The sequence below is a fragment of the Oncorhynchus mykiss genome, chromosome 28, assembly GCF_013265735.2.
Source record: "Oncorhynchus mykiss isolate Arlee chromosome 28, USDA_OmykA_1.1, whole genome shotgun sequence".
Classification (NCBI taxonomy): Eukaryota; Metazoa; Chordata; class Actinopteri; order Salmoniformes; family Salmonidae; genus Oncorhynchus; species Oncorhynchus mykiss.
In genome coordinates, this window is record NC_048592.1 from 30,240,836 (window position 1) to 30,260,072 (window position 19,237).

The 19,237-nt window shown below is 43.3% G+C and overlaps 1 protein-coding gene across 2 annotated transcripts in view; it reads right to left on the reverse strand.

The window, feature by feature from the left end:
- mast3a (microtubule associated serine/threonine kinase 3a) overlaps positions 1-12,535 on the reverse strand; it is a 64,486-nt gene extending 51,951 nt beyond the window's left edge. Inside the window, exons 1-2 of one of the 2 annotated variants that reach the window (XM_021589814.2) lie at positions 12,314-12,535; positions 10,611-10,642 (exon numbers count right to left, since the gene is read on the reverse strand). In XM_021589814.2, the coding sequence (XP_021445489.2) occupies positions 10,611-10,642; positions 12,314-12,352 (71 nt within the window). In that variant the 5' untranslated portion in view covers positions 12,353-12,535. Of the gene's footprint in view, positions 1-1,753; positions 2,184-10,610; positions 10,643-12,313 lie in introns of those variants that run through there. The other variant, XM_021589813.2, reaches the window with a different exon arrangement.
- Positions 12,536-19,237: the final 6,702 nt, after the last annotated feature.

A 19,237-nucleotide genomic window follows, 5' to 3' on the forward strand; every position in this document is an offset into this window, starting at 1 on the left:
TCGTTGGCAGTGACCTAAAGTAATTGAGAAGCTCAGACGACAACTGAGCCTGACATTTCTGGGTCGGCATGGAGATGAGATTCATGCGCCTCAAACCAAAGGCATTAACTGGGAGAGATGTTTGTTTAATAGCAGAACTCAACTGAGAATACAAAAGATCCCCTTGTAATATTTTTTTTTTAAATTCATATATACATTTATCAAACTTTGATCTGTCCATGTCAATTGTTTCACAAACCAATTTTAATTTGCAAAAACAACCTGCCAAGATTAAATCAAAATCATAAGCAAAACCCTAAGGCAATAGAAAGTATTTCAATATCGGTCTCAGTCAAACAACAAGCTGTATTGCTTGTAGGGACTTTGCAGGGACTTGCACGGTACCATGCTTTAAGAAGCTAAGTGCAAATAGTAGACTGACATGTACTACGAACCAACAGAGATTGTGGTGAATGCTTGGCGGTTGACACAGCCGGTGTTAGCTGTCAGATGCACCATGAGATCTTCCACACCCACCAGGATTCTTAAACAACTGTTGTAGGCTATGGGCAGACTTGTACACAAAACATTCAGAACTGGTTCCCAAACTCGGTTCTCGAGACCCCAAGGGGTGAACGTTTTGGTTTTTGCCCTAGCACTACACAGCTGATTCAAATAAACAACTAACTATCAAACTTTAATGATGTGAATGAGCTGCGTAGTGCTAGGGTTGGACTTTGGGGTCCAGAGGACCGAATTTGGGAAACACTGACAGACTGACCAGGTGAATCCAGGTGAAAGCTATGATTCATTATTGATGTCACCTGTTAAATCCACTTCAATCAGTGTAGATGAAGGAGACAGGTTAAAATAAGGATTTTTAAGCCTTGAGACATGGATTGTGTATGTGTGCCATTTAGCGGGTGAATGTGTAAAACAAAAGATTAAAGTGCCTTTGAACAGGAGTATCATAGTACTGGTTTGAGAGTGTCAAGAACTTCAATGTGTGTATCAAGAGTGGTCCACCACCCAAAGGACATCCAGCTAACTTGACAACTGAGGAAGGCATTGGAGTCGACATAGGCCAGCATCCCTGTGGAACGCTTTCCACACCTTGTCGAGTCCGTGTATTGACTGGCTTGCCAACGTCTGCTACTATAGTGAAATAGATTTTCTTTGTGATTTCACAAGGATGAAAAATGTTTTGGGGGATTTTAGAGACCCAAGAAATATTCAACGTTTCACAGATTTTTCTAAGTTAATATAATACAATTCATGTGAATAAATTAGTTTTACTTATATACTTTTGCTAGACTATAGCCTATACTGTAACGAACAAGTTGTGAGCCTTCGGCATGAACAACACTGTGTCCCTCCCTATACAGCTGCGGCTTCTGTAAGTCAAAACATAGGCAACAATAACACCCACATTTCTCTATCGGAAACAAGACTAGGGTGGATGTAATCCGACACATTGTAGTAGAGTAGAGAAATCACAACACAAAACTAGACTGAACATCAACATGAAAACAAAGTCCAATTTGTGCCATTGTTGTGAATGAAAAGGTACGCTGTTATTGAAGAAAATCTTAAACAAAAAAGCATAGCCTTATAATTATTAAATGCGACGTAATTTTTCCTGTGGTCTTGGGCTTTGACTCAGACAACCAAAATACTAAATGCAATAGGCTGCACGGGCTCATCCATAAAATACTTGCATGATCGCTGATTAAAATAGTTTGACAACTCGGCTGATAGAAGAAAATCAGGTTACCTTTTTGATCTTTTCATCATGGCCCCAGTCACAAAACATGTTTTGTAGCTGGGCAAAACGGTCCAATAGTAATTCTGATCAGACATGATGATTTACATGATTTACAGCGATGCAAAGTGGTATCCACTATCTCTTGAATAACACAATTTATATTTCCTCAAAATGTTTCGGAGAGTACTCGGTGTCCGAAACCAGAAACTCCGACAAGGGTTGGTACGATCTGACTCCATACCCGTGGCAGCTCAGGCAAGTAGGCGCTAAGCAACTGTTGATGCCATCATCTCTTTATTTCTTCCATGTGAATTTTCGGAAAGGCATCTGTCGCGCACTACACTCTGGAATCTTTCTCAATAACCAAAACATGTTAACTCCATAAACAGCTAACACCGCGCAGATACATGTGTCAATCCATCAATTGGAGGAGGAGGGATTGCCGCCGAAGGAAGGAAGTTGTCATTTAGACTGGGGGATGTAGCATAATGGCGCGTTTATGTAAAATAATGATAATGGATTTCACCGTCACTGTATGTTGTTCGCATGACTATTTAAAAAGCCTCAGGCAAATTGATAAAATATTAACAAGTGCAACTATTATGCTGCTATTCGACTGTAACACCAGTGTTACACAGTACACTAGTGTATAATACTATGTTATAGGGAATTCTGACATGCCCCAGTATCTATGCATTAAAGATGTCGATGATGAGTTTCTCCTCTCCAACGCCCAGGATGCTTCGATTCAAACTCCCATTAGACAGCTCTGCAAGCTTGTCTGTCTGATTTTTACTATGGCTGAGGATAACAAGTATCACATTTCCTAAGTCCTCCACCGGGCTCACAATCAATAACAGACAAACTAAACACCTTCTTTGCCCGCTTTGAGGATAATACACGCAGCCCGCTACCAAGGACTGCGGCCTCTCCTTCTCCAGTGGCCTACGTTTAAACGTGTTAACCCTTGCAAGGCTGCGGGCCCAGAAGGCATTCCTAGCCGGTCCTCAGAGCATGCGCAGACCAGCTGGCTGGTGTGTTTACTGACATATTCAAGATGACCAACATTGTTCTTGTACCCAAGAAGGCAAAGATAACTGAACTAAATAACTAATCACCAGTAGCACTCACTTCTGTCAACATGAAGTGCTTTGCGTGACTAGTCAAGGATCATATCACTGCCACCCTAGACCCACTTCAATTTGCATACCGCCCAAATAGGTCCACAGATGATGCAATCGCAATCACACTGCCTTGCCCTTGGGGCTCCCGAGTGGCGCAGTGGTCTAAGACACTGCATCCCAGTGCAAGAGACATCACTGCAGTACCTGGTTTGAATCCAGGCTGCATCACATCCAGCTGTGATTGGTAGTCCCATACGGTGGCGCACAATTGGTCCAGCGTCATCCGGAATTGTCAACATCTCTAACGCACAGATACCAGGGCGGGGCTGACAGTGAGGACTTGAAGAGCAGAATCAACAACCTCTGCATAATCAAAACAATTGCTTTGTGAGGTGTTAAATTCACAGTTAGCCTTTATGGAAATGCAAGCTGAAAAGTAGGCCACCAGTGGCCTGGCTTTGGCCCCAAGTGAGAGCAGGTGTGCCGGAGCCATGGCCCAGTGAGACATGTGTTCCGGCCCGCGTAGATGGAAAAATAAAACCCTGGGTTAAATCCTGTATGGAAATGCGCCATTAAAGTATATTTTATCATTACATAATAAATAATGATTTATCTTCTAATAAAAACATAGCAGAGAAATGTACTAGCATAGCAGAGGCATGTTCAATACCAACTAGGCCTTTATAAGCCTATCCAAAAAGAGACTTAAATTTTACTTTTCAGCTTCATTCAATAGAAGAAATTGCTACTTTATATGTAGAGAAAGAAAGTTCCCGGGTCAATAAACAATCAAAATACATTTTACAGGACTTTATTTTACAATACTTCATATTATAAGCCATTGTGTACAAAATTTTAAGAACACCTTCCTAATATTTAGTTGTTATTAGGAAGGACATCTACCATGGATCGCTAAAATAATGATTATGATAACACTTCATCAATTTAAATATTATGGGGAGACCTATACATTTGGCAGCCAAGCCCTAGTTATTAGTGTAGCCTATTATCTTCTAGACATGACGTTGAAATATCTTCAAGCCTACATTAAAAACCTCCAGGCTTTCGTCATAAGGGGGCGGCAGGTAGCCTAGTGGTTAGAGTGTTGGGCCAGGAATCGAAAGGTTGCTGGAACGAATCCCCCGAGCTGACAAGGTAAAAATCTGTCATTCTGGCCCTGAACAAGGCAGTTAACCCACTGTTCCCCGGTAGGCGGTCATTGTAAATAAGAATTTATTCTTAACTGACTTGCCTGCTTACATAAAAATAAGAATCAATTCAATTTGAAAAAAAATAAGAATTACCAGGTGCAGTATGGAAAAACTGGATCCTGTGTGAATCGTCCTCTGGAATAGCACACGCTAGTAATACTTGTCCGAATAGGGCTATAACATGGCAAAGAATAGGCTTATCAGCGTAGAGTGAGCTGCATCATCCCATGGGATGATTCATGGCTGCAGAAATACAGTGCATTCGGAAAGTATTCAGACGAATAGGCTTATCAGGTAATTTATTAAATTCAATTTTTGGTACATTTTTTTTTTCCAGTATTACTTTAGATGCATGTTTTGGAATATTTTTTATTCTCAAAATGGTACAGTAAAAATGCTTCCAGTCGATAACATGCATAGTGGAGTATTTATACTACATTCATCCAATGAGTTTGCTGACAAAGAATTTAAAACATTTCTTTAATGTGTAATGAATGCCATTAATGCCAGTATGTCATGTTTGAAAGGGTGCATTTTCTAAATGGTGCATTATTTTTGTATGACTACCCCTTCTCTGTACCCCACACATACAGATAATTGTAAGGTCCCTCAGTCGACTACTGAATTTCAAACACAGATTCAACTACAAAAAAGGAGGTTTTCCAATGTCTTGCAAAGGGCACCTATTGGTAGATGGGTAAAAATAAACCGCTCAGGGATTTCACTATGCCACTAATGGTGACTTTAAAACAGTTTGTTTTCTCCTATCACAGCCATTAAACTCTGAGGATGGATCAACAACATTGTAGTTACTCCACAATACTAACCTAATTGACAGGTGCAGAATAAAAATATTCCAAAACATGCATCCTTTTAGCAACAAGGCACTTAAGTAACACTGCAAAACATTTGGCAAAGAAATATAAAAAATGTCCTGAATACAAAGCATAATTTTTTGGGGCAAACACAACACATCACTGACTACCACTCTTCATACTTTCAAGTATGGTGGTGGCTGCTTCATGTTATGGGTATGCTTGTCATTGGTAAGGACCAGGTGAAACAATACTGCTAGTACAAACTCGAATCCAATAAGAAATAATCAGGGTAATCTGGAAACTAGAAAACAGGGTAAGGGTGCCCTCCAGCGGTAACCTAAGGAAACAACAATCAAAAAACAGAAACTGTGACAGACTTTCTGGCCTTCACAAACAAGTGGTGAGAGAGGAGTCTTTCAAGAACCTGGCGAACATGTTGGCTGTGTTCAACCATGGACCTGGAGGATGTCATCCAGGTACACACACACGAACTGGTGAAGGAAGTCGCGCAGCACATCCTTCACCAGTGCCTGGAAAACAGCTGGAGCATTAGTAAGTCCAAACGGCATGACACGTACTCATAATGTCCATTTGGGGTGTTGAACGCCGTCTTCCACTCGTCTCCCTGTCTGATGCGCACCAGATTGTACGCGTTCCATAAATCCAACTTTGAGAAAGCCTTTGAGAGACTCCACGGAGCTACGGTTGATGACATAAGAGGAAGAGGGTAACGGTTCTCGATGGTAATGTTATTTAAACCCCGGTAATCGATAAAGGGACATAATCTCCCATCCCTCTTTCCAACAACGAAAAAACCCGCTCCTGCAGGTGAAGTGGACGGCCGAATAAAATCAGCCGCCAGTGCCTCCTCAATATAACTGTTCATGGCTGCAGTCTCTGGACCTCAGAGAGAATACAGACCTCCTCTCGGAGGACTGGTGCCGGGCAGGAGGTCGATGGCACAATCGTAGGACCTGCGGGGAGGCAGTTCGCTGGCCCTTCGTTTGCTGAAGATCTGACCCAGATCCCAGTAATCCTGATGTACGCGGGAAAGATCAGGCTTGTCATCCCCAGCTGGGGGAACAGGAGAATCGGAAGCCTCCAGATGAGCAGGGCCGGAAAGATGTGGGGAGAATTGCTGGCATTCCATCCCAGAACTCTTCCCAAGGGCCAGTCAATTTGAGGATTATGGATAGAAAGGCATGGATGTCCAAGAACCAGGGAAGCTCAGGAGAGTCCACCAAATGTAACTGGATAAACTCCACATGATAATCCAGGACTCGTAGCTGAATAGGCATGGTGAGTTGCTTCACCTTCCCAGACCCTAGGGGTTGACCATCCAGCGCAGTGACCGACAACGGAACGTCCAGCTTAGTGAGAGGCAGCCCTTGTTGGCGAGTCATCCCGTTTCCGTCAGCTCGGGACAGGAGGCACGGAAATGTCCAGACTGTCCTACAGTAAAGACAACGCTGCTCGTTATTCTTGCGCCTTTTCTCCAGAGCGGAAAGTCTGGTGCATCCCAATTACATTGGGCCCTCTGGAAGGTATGAAGGAGAAACAAAGCCGAATTGAGTACTCTGACGGGGTGCAGGACAAGCAGACGCAGCATGAGGCAGTGGAACAAACGAAGAATCGACGTAAGCAAGACCTAAGCAAGGATACAGGCCAACTGCACATCTATCACGTTTAATTGCTATATTGTAATTATTTTACCACCACGGCCTATTTATTGCCTTACCTCCCTTATCCTACCTCATTTGTACACACTGTATATAGACTTTTTCTATTTTATTATTGACTATGTTTGTTTATTCCATGTGTAACTCTGTTGTTTGTGTTGCACTGCTTTGCTTTATCTTGGTCAGGTCGCAGTTGTAAATGAGAACTTGTTCTCAACTTGCCTACCTGGTTAAATAAAGGTGAAATAAAAAAATTAAAACGTTAAACTGGGGAACCTAAATATTAAGGCAACCAGGTGAACAGAGAAGATAATTGAACACAGGTGAATCCAATAAGAAATAATCAGGGTAACCTGGAGACTAGAAATGGGTAAGGGTGCCCTCCAGCTGTAACCTAAGGAAGCAACAATCAAAAAACACAGACACTGACACCAGGGAGATTTTTTGGCTTAAAAGAAATGGAATATAGCTAAGCACAGGCAAAATCCTAGAGGAAAACCTGGTTCCGTCTTCTTTCCAAAAGACACTGGGAGACTAATTCCCCTTTCAGCAGAACAATAACCTAAAACCCAAGGCCAAATCTACACTGGAGTTGCTTACCAAGACGACATTGAATGTTCCTGTGTGGCCTAGTTACAGTTTTGACTTAATTTGACTTGAAAATCTATGGCAAGACTTGAAAATGGCTGTCAAGCAGTGGAGGCTGGTGGAGGACGAGCTCATTGTAATGTCTGGAATAGAATAAAACATCAAACCACGCTTGACTCCGTTCCATACTCCATTCCAGCCATTACAAGGAGCACTTCCTCCAATAGCTCCTCTCACCGCCTCCACTGCAGTCTAGCAATGAACTTGACAGAGCTTGAAGAGTTTTTTTAAAGAATAATGGGCAAATATTGTACAATCCAGGTGTGCAAAGCTCTTATAAATGTACTTAAAAAATACTGGTGTTTCTAACATGTATTGTCTCAGGGGACTGAATAGTTACCTAATCAAGATATATAAGTGTTCTTTGTCATGAATTTTTGATAAATGTTAGAATATTTCTATCACCTTAACATTTGAGTATTTTGTGTAAATGGTTGATCAAAAATGATAATGAAATCAATTTTAACTAAACTTTAACACAACAAAATGTGATAAAAGCCATGGCATTTAAAATGTGGATTGACCAGATTGTTGACTTTCTCCCTTTTGAAAAGCTCACTTATGACCTCCACAAGAGACAGCCCAAGTTTGACTTTGGTCTCCACTAAATCAAATCAAATGTATTTATATAGCCCTTCTTACATCAGCTGATATCTCAAAGTGCTGTACAGAAACCCAGCCTAAAACCCCAAACAGCAAGCAATGCAGGTGAGGGTGCAGAACCTTGACACTACTCACCTATATTTCAAATTGGACAGAGTGAATGGGGTGATTAGGGAAATGAGCATTTTCATGTTGTGTAAGGTGCTGTAAAAAAAACTAATTATTTGCGTCTCAGCTAAGGCTAGAAATAGCTAATATATGTTTATTTTTTAAATTGTTCTTTGTGTATGTGTATGTATATGTACGTATGTATATATGTGGATGGATGGATGGATGGATGGATGGATAGATATATAGAAAAAAGGGGGGGGGGGGAGCCAATGAGTGTGAATACTTTCTGAATGCACTTTATATCAACAACTGAAACAAATATCAAAGCTCGTTTTTGGGTGGAATTTTCCTTTAAGCTACTTAACATGCTGGCAAAATGTTCTGATCAGTGCTAATGTATGAGCCAACTAGACAAGATGATCATGAGCAGCACTCACCTCAACTTTCCACAGCCTAATGGTAGACTAACCAATATCCACGTGGAAATTCAGTGAAAATAAAAATCTGACATTGATTTATCAAGACGTGAGTGAGTCTAAGCAGCGCAAAATGGTGCTGAAATAGTTGAACACACGCGGTTATTAGTTATTAGTTTTGTTTTATAACAATTTAATGCCTTCAATTGCATTAGCCTACTTTATTCCAATATGCTCGTCTTTCAGTGATATATTGCCACAGTAATACTTCATGGATCCATCCAGTTATGGTTAAGAAAAAAGTGTGTGTGCCTTACAAAGTTTAGAACAGGCAGATGGATGCTTGTAACAGGCGCTGCCTAACAACCAGCTAGAGCTTAAGAGCGTTCTGCGTGCCAATGCCGCCTCAGCATTACCGCTCCATTTCATACTAAGCCGTAGCCAGAATTTAGCCGTAACCATGACGTCGGTTGGCGGAAATAAAAAAGTAGAGGCTTTATTGCCGGCAATACCTTTCATATATTAAGAAAAATCGGCAAAAAGTTGGTGGGATGCTAAAGTTGGTGGGAAAAGTATTGGTTTGAATGGTGTGTTAGACTCATTGCAAGTCTGTAGGCCTACTGTTTAACCACATTAGTTCACTCCACTAAAGTGGCTAAGGACCAAATATGGGTCTGTCCACTCATTTCTGTTTTCCATTCAGTCTAGTCTCAGGGCTGAAACAGCCTACCCACCAAGCCAACTCTTGTCCTTTGCCTTGACTGACATGTAATTAGGAAACATGAGTAAAATCCAGTGCATGATGTGTGAAATTATTTATATTGAATTGCATATACAAATGTGTATTTCCAGACTAGTCGACAAGGCCTTACAGCGCATGGAAGTGCATGCCTCAGGACTATACACAATACATATAGTATTTTCATACAATGTGTGGAGGTACACTTGATCTTTAAAAAAATATCAAATTTACTGTTATGTAAAATATATTTCACCACACCAGTAATGTTCCCTCTAGACTGCGCCCTTACATACATTCTCCAAGTCTGCCGCGCAGAGGAAATGCCATGCCGCAGAGACGCAAGAGATTGAACTTCACTGAGTTCGCCCTATTTAGATCAACGTTTTTTTCCGTGATCGAATAAACATTGTCAGCCCCTTGTCAATGTAACAAACCAAAACAAATCTAACTTTGCAAGAATGAGTCTCCGATTTTGTCGAGGCAGCAACACAATGTTGTATGCAGAGCCAGAGCGCAACAGAGTATAATTATATTGGCGGGGTAGCCCAACCGCGGTCTTTCAAATCACCCACGCCTTTCAGATCAGAGCGCAGAGGTGCGCGTGTGCACTTTTGTTGATATTCTTTGCTAGTTAGGGAGTTATTCGCCCAGTTATATATATGTATAGGTCAGCAATGGGGAGTTACTGCTTCCTACAAGAGCACAAAATGTGTAGTCTACATGTCAAGCTGTCTTTTAAAATCCAGTCAGGTAAAAAGCTTGTCTTAATTTAAAGGGGCAGTGTTTTATTTCAAGATCGGCTTGAATATGCAAATAAGCCAATATGCAGAGGAGTAGCCTACATTGTCTAATTCTCTGTATGGTCATAATTCATTTTATTTTGTAAAGTGGTTTCTTGCATCATACAACACAATACAAGTCCATTTACAGTCACCTATTTGGCCCATGGTGTTACAGATCAAGTAAAACGATCATGAATTAAATGTCAAGCCCTTCATAATGTAAAAACATTTTTTAAAGTCTCATGCAATGTAGGCCTGCACTTAACACCACATATAGGCTACTGTAGGATATATAATGGAAATGAAAAGCTATTTCCAAGTGAGAATTTTATGGGATTTGCTCCCTTGATTTTGTTGTTAGGCCACATTATGCTCAGATAGCCACAATAGCCTATTGGCTACTGGCACAACCTGTAAAGGTACAGCCTCAGTGTTCACTGTAAACGTGCGCCGGAAGTTGCACAAAATGCTCACAATGTTCAAGTATCTGTTCAAAAGGCCTACAATTTGCGCAGTGTCCCAAATAATTAGAGGGAACATTGCTTACTAGTATCTGCAGCCTCTGTTTTACCACTAGGCACTAGCGCTTCCTCTCATGGAAGGGACAAGTAAAATGTCTGCTACTATGATAAATTGTTGACAGATAAAAACACCTTGTAACACCCTGTGGTTTTGTATCAAACAGTGTAACAAGAGCAGAGATAACCAGTGATGTTCTTTGGTGATACTTACATGTTTCCCCTTCGTGGAAGGCTCAGCTCTTTCTGGAATCGAGAAAGAAAGATACATTAAAATGATGACAATGGCAGTAAAGCCTTGCTTGATATCACAAGAGGCTGCTGAGGTACATAATAATAGCCGAAACGGAGTAAATGGAATGGCATCAAACACCTAGAAACCTTGTGTTTGAACCATTCCATAATTCAGCTCCGGTCATTACCACGCGCCCATTCTCCCCAATTAAGGTGCCACCAACCTCCTGGACTTGATATAAATTTCAAACACACCCGGACTTGATATAAATTTCAAACACACCCGTTACATCCCCGAGGCATGGAACCAAAGGGTTAATGATTCTCAGAAACAAAATGAAAACAACCATTGATGGAGGTTGCCTTTGATTAGTCTTTCAAAGCCCCTCCACATCGAAGATGATTCATACACAAACTGTGGCCAACACAGTTTGACGGAAAGACTGACTGATTATTTATGCACACCGTATGACAGCTATGTCCCCTGCTCTCCTCCTTTATGGAAATATCTTATAGCTCTGGCCTAATTGTGGATATCTTCTCATTCATAGCTGCACATTATGTATGTTGTTCTCTTTGCTTTGGTCCTGAAGCCCCTGCATATAGGCAGGCCTATGTTCATAATAATGTACACAACATGTATGCCAAAAATGCTGTGCCACAGTGTACTCTATTTCCAAAGATAAAAGCAGGTTGTTTTGTTAACCAAAAGTACATTCTCAATTTTGATTTTTCACGATGCAAATCAGCAATCTAATTAAAATTGCAGGTCCGTGGACGGTGGATGAACCAATCAATGTAATAGAATGAAAATACATATTTTGAATATGTGGACAAGCACATTTCCACCAACATCTCTTTCATAATGGATTTAGAGCAAACAATGGTGAACGGATTTAAATAGCTAAGCCTCTATCCGAGTAATTGGTTGGAATGAAAAACAACAAAACGCGTTAGGCCGTCGGGAGGGCTAGGATTGACTCAGCTACAACCTACTGGCTATAGGACACATAAGTGAGCATAAAGGGATGTTTCTCTACCAGTCATCCATCCCTGAATCCAATTGAGCCCAACGCCCATATCACCACAGCAACCTAGTGATGGCAATACAGTTGCGTTCCTTGAGTCACAATCATTATTATGGCAACGCTCTTTGTTTTTTTTGTAGGAGAATAAGACATCTATAGAACATCATGTCTGTCTGTAGAAAAAAACTGTCTGTGGTTAAATGTATGTATTAACTACACTTGCGCATCCACAAGCTCGCCCTTCAGTGCCACCGCCTACTCAAACGAAGGGGCATCATTCATATGTGTACAGAATGGATCGATATTGTAGCCTATTCATGACCATTTAAAAACAATGTGGCAGTGGGACAATACATTCGATGCGAATTTGTTTTGAGATATCTATCATTTGTGGTCACAACTGGATAGAACTACCCTTGAGGACACCTAAAAGTGCGCCCAATGTAAACCGTTTAGTAAACAGCAATTGACAATCCCTAAATATCCCTTGAAATAGAGAAAGAAGAGAAACGCATGTGTGCCCTAATGCGTGTCAATACCTGTTTGTGTAGGCTATCATTAATTGTCGAATGCCACAACACAAATGCAAAGCCTGGGTGTATTATTTTAATCTTCAGTAGCCATGCCAATGTTTTACTATTATGGGGGTTCTTACCTGCAGCCCACGACGCCTCAAAATGTTTGGCTCGTCCATTGTAGAAAAATAAATTATTACAATACCGCTGACTCCCTTTTTCCAATTTCATTCAACCCATACTGCGTCCTCCTGTATCCTGCTCATCATCAATGCGACTGGATGAGAGCTGAACAAAACCGAGCATTTCGTTTAATTGTCAGGTGACCGGGCAGCGGTGAGAATTGGGAATGAATGTGCAGGGAGGGACTTCTGACAAAGCGCCTATGCGTGGCAGTGGGCTGATTCATTCAGTTCGGCAACGCTAGCCTTTATCATTGAGCCAATGCAACCTTTTTCAACCATGGCTAACTTGTTGAAAGTTTACATGGGGATTTTTTAATCAGGTAGGTGGTATATGCACTAATGACCTATTTGCAGTACATCCATTCTATATATATATATGTTTGTGTGAACACAAGAAGGAATCAATTGCTTAAAATCCCATTCAGAGGTTGTCTATCATGTTGATATATATACTGAACAAAAATATAAATGCAACAAGTTACAGTTCATATATGGAAATCAGTCGTTTGAAATAGATTCATTAGGCCCTAATCTATGGATTTCACATGACTGGGCAGGGGCACAGTCATGGGTGGGCCTGGAAGGGCAAAAGCCCACCCACTTGGGAGCCACTGAATGGGGAGCAAGGCCCAGTCAATCAGAATGAGTTTTTCCCTACAAAAGGGCTTCATTATAGACACAAATACTCCTCAGATTCATCAGCTGTCAGGAGGGCTGGTCTCAGATGATCCCGCAGGTGAAGAAGCCAGATGTGGAGGTCCTGGGCTAGCGTGGTTACACATGGTCTGCGGTTGTGAGGCCGGTTGGACTTACTGGCTCTAAAACAACATTGGAGGCGGCTTATGAACATTAAATTATTTGGCAACAGCTCTGGTGGACCTTCCTGCAGTCAGCATGCCAATTAGCCCTGGCATTTCTAACACACCGGGACCATTTTTTAAAACTTGATTCCCCTATAACCAAATAATTGTCAGTTATAAGTTAGAGACCCACTAGGCAAAAAATGGACCAGCCCATCTGGCATTTGCCTAAAATGCCAGATGGCCAGTCCATCCCTGCCTTCAGATTACCAAGAACAATGGTGCAACTCTGACAGTCAGATGGAGAAAGGGCTTGATGATCTATGGTGCCAGTCTCCAAGTGGCACCACAATGTTTTCATACAACAATGGCTGTGTCTTGTCATGCGGTGTCACACATTCATTGATGTGAACCGGTAAAATGAATCATTCCTTGTTCTCATTTTGGGCATTGTCTCTAATCCTGAGTTTAACCCAAGGTCATCTTCCTAAGTAAGCATTAATATCCCCAAAATGTTGAGGAGGAAATAACGTAGGTCTAGTATGTCTGTCATCTATAGAGGTTTCATGTCATCACAGTCATCCCTTTTCCTTAAACATGTGTTTTTAAATCCCATATCCACTTATCTTCTCTTACCATGAAATTGTTGCAATTATTTTCAGTCAAGGGGGATTGAAAAACTATGCATCCAACTTTATCATTATGAAGCTTCATTTGGTTTTGCTCGAGGCACCATATTGAATGTTTACAGGCCACTTTTTTGTCCTCTTTTTTTCTATAAGTCCTTTGCATTGGGATGCGAGGCAGGTCAATTGTAAATGATCCATGAGAGTTCCATGAAAATGTGATAGAAAAATCTCTCTTTTTCTCTCTCCTCCTCCTCTACTGTTCCTCGTCCACAACAAGCCAGAGCAACAGAGCAAATTGAAAGTACACCCAGTTGCCCAACATGATTCAACCAGATGCATGTACTGTTCTGGGATGTGGGGAGTCAACAAGGACATGTAGTACCAAAAGGAAACTTGCTACAGTTTGCTACAGATCTGCTAAGTTTAAATCATTCCTAAGCACAAGGAAATACTTTTGATTACAAATGAATGTAGCCCAGCTATAGTCTGTCTTAAAAATATCCACATTTTTCTTTCTATACATCTACAGAGGACACATTAGATCTTATAGGCATACACTATCATGATTTTTTTATGTAGGCCTTTACATGTTATCAATAGCAACTACAAAATAAATGGACCTAAACACTGATCCAGGCCCAGATTGGTGTTTTCTCCGCTAATGGTTCTAGTTAGGATTTGTGCCAGATTCTAGATCTGTGTGTAGGGAAATTTTTACCCAGAGCATATCTGCTTAAAGGGGCAATCAGCAGTTTCTACATACATTCTTTTACTAATTAATGATACTGTATGATGTACCCATTGACGCTTGAAGAATATAACTTGTAGATATGCTTAGTTCAACTGTCGTACTCCATCAGAACCAGAGATATAATCTGGTTTTACTCCAATGTTTGTTAAAGTAAATAGAAGCAAACACTATATAGCCTCAAACCATGGTTAAAACTATATCCATGAATTTGAGTGGTTACATTTCTCCAGCCCCATCCCTCAGTTTTTTCTGAAACGGGCATGGATGACAGACATATTGTTAATGTTTCTACTACAGATTGCCACTATAGAACACAATATATTCTCAGTGCCATTAGAGGGAGACATGCAGCCGTTCTACAGTATGTCCTGTTAGGCTCCCTCACTGGAAGCTCCATCCCGCACCCTGCCTCCTTGACAATCTGCCCTGAAGATCCTTTCATATAGTGTGTGTGTGTGTGTGTGTGTGTGGATCTCTGTTTACACTCTGTCTCCTGATGGGACACCACACTGTGTACACACGTAAACATCAGACTGTTGTTTGTGAATGGAGTGTGAAGCAAACCATGCAGTCCAACAGAAATCCATCCATCCATCACATCTTCAGAGGAAATGAATGACTCATTTAAACGAAAGATGCCATGGGGTCAATTTATACAAATGTAGGATTTTAATTTGAGGCAGTTTGCTACATCAGGCAAATAACTGTGCAGCAACAGGAAATGTGGATTATAATTATAATTCATTTTTGTAGGGGTTGATATATTTTTCGCAAGTGAAAATTACAAATTTCAGAAGCCTTTTTAAATGTCAAATACACTACAAGTCTTACATTTCCTGCATTGCGGTACAGTTTTCCTGCAATAGGATGATGGCATTGAAAATTAAGTGAAGAATGAGTGGTCACCCATATATGTGACAGGGTTGGGATCAATGCCAATTGAAGGCAGTCAATTCAGGAAGTAAACAAAAATTACAATTAAATAATCTGAAAAAAGGCATTTATTTTCAATGACTTCTCAATAAACTGAAAAGTAGAAGCTATTTATGTTATGGTGAGTGAATGAGGACCCAAAAGCGAACTAACTTAAACAGAGCTTCTTTATTAACCAAACATAGGTAGGCTCAGATAGACCGGCAGATTCCGACAGGACAGGACAAGGTTACAGCAAACATGACGATAGTCTGGCTCAGGCATGAAACACAAACACAAACAAGAATCCGACAAGGACAGGAACAGAAACAGAGAGAGATATAGGGACCTAATCAGAGGGAAAAAGGGAACAGGTGGGAAACGGGGTGAATGGGTAGTTAGAGGAGACAAGGAACAGCTGGGAGAAAGCGGGGGAGAAAAGGTAACCTAACAACGACCAGCAGAGGGAGACAGGGTGAAGGGAAAGGACAGAGACAAGACACAACATGACAGTACCCCCCCACTCACCGAGCGCCTCCTGGCGCACTCGAGGAGGAAACCTGGCGGCAACGGAGGAAATCCTCGATCAGCGCACGGTCCAGCACGTCCCGAGAGGGAACCCAACTCCTCTCCTCAGGACCGTACCCCTCCCAATCGACAAGGTACTGGTGACCACGGCCCCGAGGACGCATGTCCAAAATCCTGCGGACCCTGTAGATGGGTGCGCCCTCGACAAGGATGGGGGGGGGGGGGGGGAAGACGAGCGGGGGCGCGAAGAACGGGCTTAATACAGGATACATGGAAGACCGGGTGGACGCGACGAAGGTATCGCGGAAGAAGAAGTCGAACTGCGACAGGATTAATGACCCGAGAAATACGGAACGGACCAATGAACCGCGGGGTCAACTTGCGAGAAGCCGTCTTAAGGGGAAGGTTCTGAGTGGAGAGCCAAACTCTCTGACCGCGACAATATCTAGGACTCTTAGTTCTACGCTTATTAGCAGCCCTCACAGTCTGCGCCCTATAACGGCAAAGTGCAGACCTGACCCTCTTCCAGGTGCGCTCGCAACGTTGGACAAAAGCCTGAGCGGAGGGGACGCTGGACTCGGCGAACTGAGATGAGAACAGCGGAGGCTGGTACCCGAGGCTACTCTGAAAAGGAGATAGCCCGGTCGCAGACGAAGGAAGCGAGTTGTGGGCGTATTCTGCCCAGGGGAGCTGTTCTGACCAAGACGCAGGGTTGCGAAAAGAAAGACTGCGTAAGATGCGACCAATAGTCTGATTGGCCCGTTCTGCTTGACCGTTAGACTGGGGGTGAAAGCCGGAAGAGAGACTGACGGAAGCCCCAATCAAACGGCAAAACTCCCTCCAAAATTGAGACGTGAATTGCGGACCTCTGTCCGAAACGACGTCTGACGGAAGGCCATGAATTCTGAAAACGTTCTCGATGATGATTTGTGCCGTCTCTTTAGCAGAAGGAAGCTTAGCAAGGGGAATGAAATGAGCCGCCTTAGAGAACCTATCGACAACCGTAAGAATAACAGTCTTCCCCGCTGACGAAGGCAGTCCGGTGACAAAATCTAAGGCGATGTGAGACCACGGTCGAGAGGGAATAGGAAGCGGCCTGAGACGGCCGGCAGGAGGAGAGTTACCGGACTTAGTCTGCGCGCAGACCGAACAAGCAGCCACGAAACGACGCGTGTCATGCTCCCGGGTGGGCCACCAAAAACGCTGGCGAATGGAAGCAAGCGTACCCCGAACGCCAGGGTGGCCGGCTAACTTGGCAGAGTGAGCCCACTGAAGAACGGCCAGACGAGTAGGAACGGGAACGAAAAGAAGGTTCCTAGGACAAGCGCGCGGCGACGGAGTGTGAGTGAGCGCTTGTTTTACCTGCCTCTCAATTCCCCAGACAGTCAACCCGACAACACGCCCCTCAGGGAGAATCCCCTCGGGGTCAGTGGAGGCTACTGAAGAACTGAAGAGACGAGACAAAGCATCAGGCTTGGTGTTCTTAGAGCCCGGACGATAAGAAATCACGAACTCGAAACGAGCGAAAAACAGCGCCCAACGCGCCTGACGCGCATTAAGTCGTTTGGCAGAACGGATGTACTCAAGGTTCCTATGGTCAGTCCAAACGACAAAAGGAACGGTCGCCCCCTCCAACCACTGTCGCCATTCGCCTAGGGCTAACCGGATGGCGAGCAGTTCGCGGTTACCCACATCATAGTTACGTTCCGACGGCGACAGGCGATGAGAAAAATACGCGCATGGGTGGACCTTGTCGTCAGAGAGGGAGCGCTGAGAAAGAATGGCTCCCACGCCCACCTCTGACGCGTCAACCTCGACAACGAACTGTCTAGAGACGTCAGGTGTAACAAGGATAGGAGCGGATGTAAAACGATTCTTGAGGAGATCAAAAGCTCCCTGGGCGGAAACGGACCACTTAAAGCACGTCTTGACAGAAGTAAGGGCTGTGAGAGGAGCTGCCACCTGACCGAAATTACGGATGAAACGACGATAGAAGTTCGCGAAGCCGAGAAAGCGCTGCAGCTCGACGCGTGACTTAGGGACGGGCCAATCAATGACAGCTTGGACCTTAGCGGGATCCATCTTAATGCCTTCAGCGGAAATAACAGAACCGAGAAATGTGACGGAGGAGGCATGAAAAGTGCACTTCTCAGCCTTCACAAAAAGACAATTCTCTAAAAGGCGCTGGAGGACACGTCGAACGTGCTGAACATGAATCTGGAGTGACGGTGAAAAAATCAGGATATCGTCAAGGTAGACGAAAACAAAGATGTTCAGCATGTCTCTCAGGACATCATTGACTAATGCCTGAAAGACAGCTGGAGCGTTAGCGAGGCCGAAAGGAAGAACCCGGTATTCAAAGTGCCCTAACGGAGTGTTAAACGCCGTCTTCCACTCGTCCCCCTCCCTGATGCGCACGAGATGGTAAGCGTTACGAAGGTCCAACTTAGTGAAAAACCTGGCTCCCTGCAGGATCTCGAAGGCTGAAGACATAAGAGGAAGCGGATAACGATTCTTCACTGTTATGTCATTCAGCCCTCGATAATCTATGCAGGGGCGCAGAGACCCGTCCTTCTTCTTGACAAAAAAAAACCCCGCTCCGGCGGGAGAGGAGGAGGGGACTATGGTACCGGCGTCAAGAGCTACAGACAAATAATCTTCGAGAGCCTTACGTTCGGGAGCCGACAGAGAGTATAGTCTACCCCGGGGGGGGGTGGTTCCCGGAAGGAGATCAATACTACAATCATACGACCGGTGTGGAGGAAGAGAGGTGGCCCTGGACCGACTGAACACCGTGCGCAGATCGTGATATTCCTCCGGCACCCCTGTCAAATCACCAGGCTCCTCCTGTGAAGAAGAGACAGAGGAAACAGGAGGGATAGCAGACATTAAACATTTCACATGACAAGAGACGTTCCAGGAGAGGATAGAATTACTAGACCAATTAATGGAAGGATTATGACAAACTAGCCAGGGATGGCCCAAAACAACAGGTGTAAAAGGTGAACGAAAAATTAAAAAAGAAATGGTTTCACTATGATTACCAGAAACAGTGAGGGTTAAAGGTAGCGTCTCACGCTGAATCCTGGGGAGAGGACTACCATCCAGGGCGAACAAGGCCGTGGGCTCCTTTAACTGTCTGAGAGGAATGTCATGTTCCCGAGCCCAGGTCTCGTCCATAAAACAGCCCTCCGCCCCAGAGTCTATTAAGGCACTGCAGGAAGCAGACGAACCGGTCCAGCGTAGATGGACCGACAAG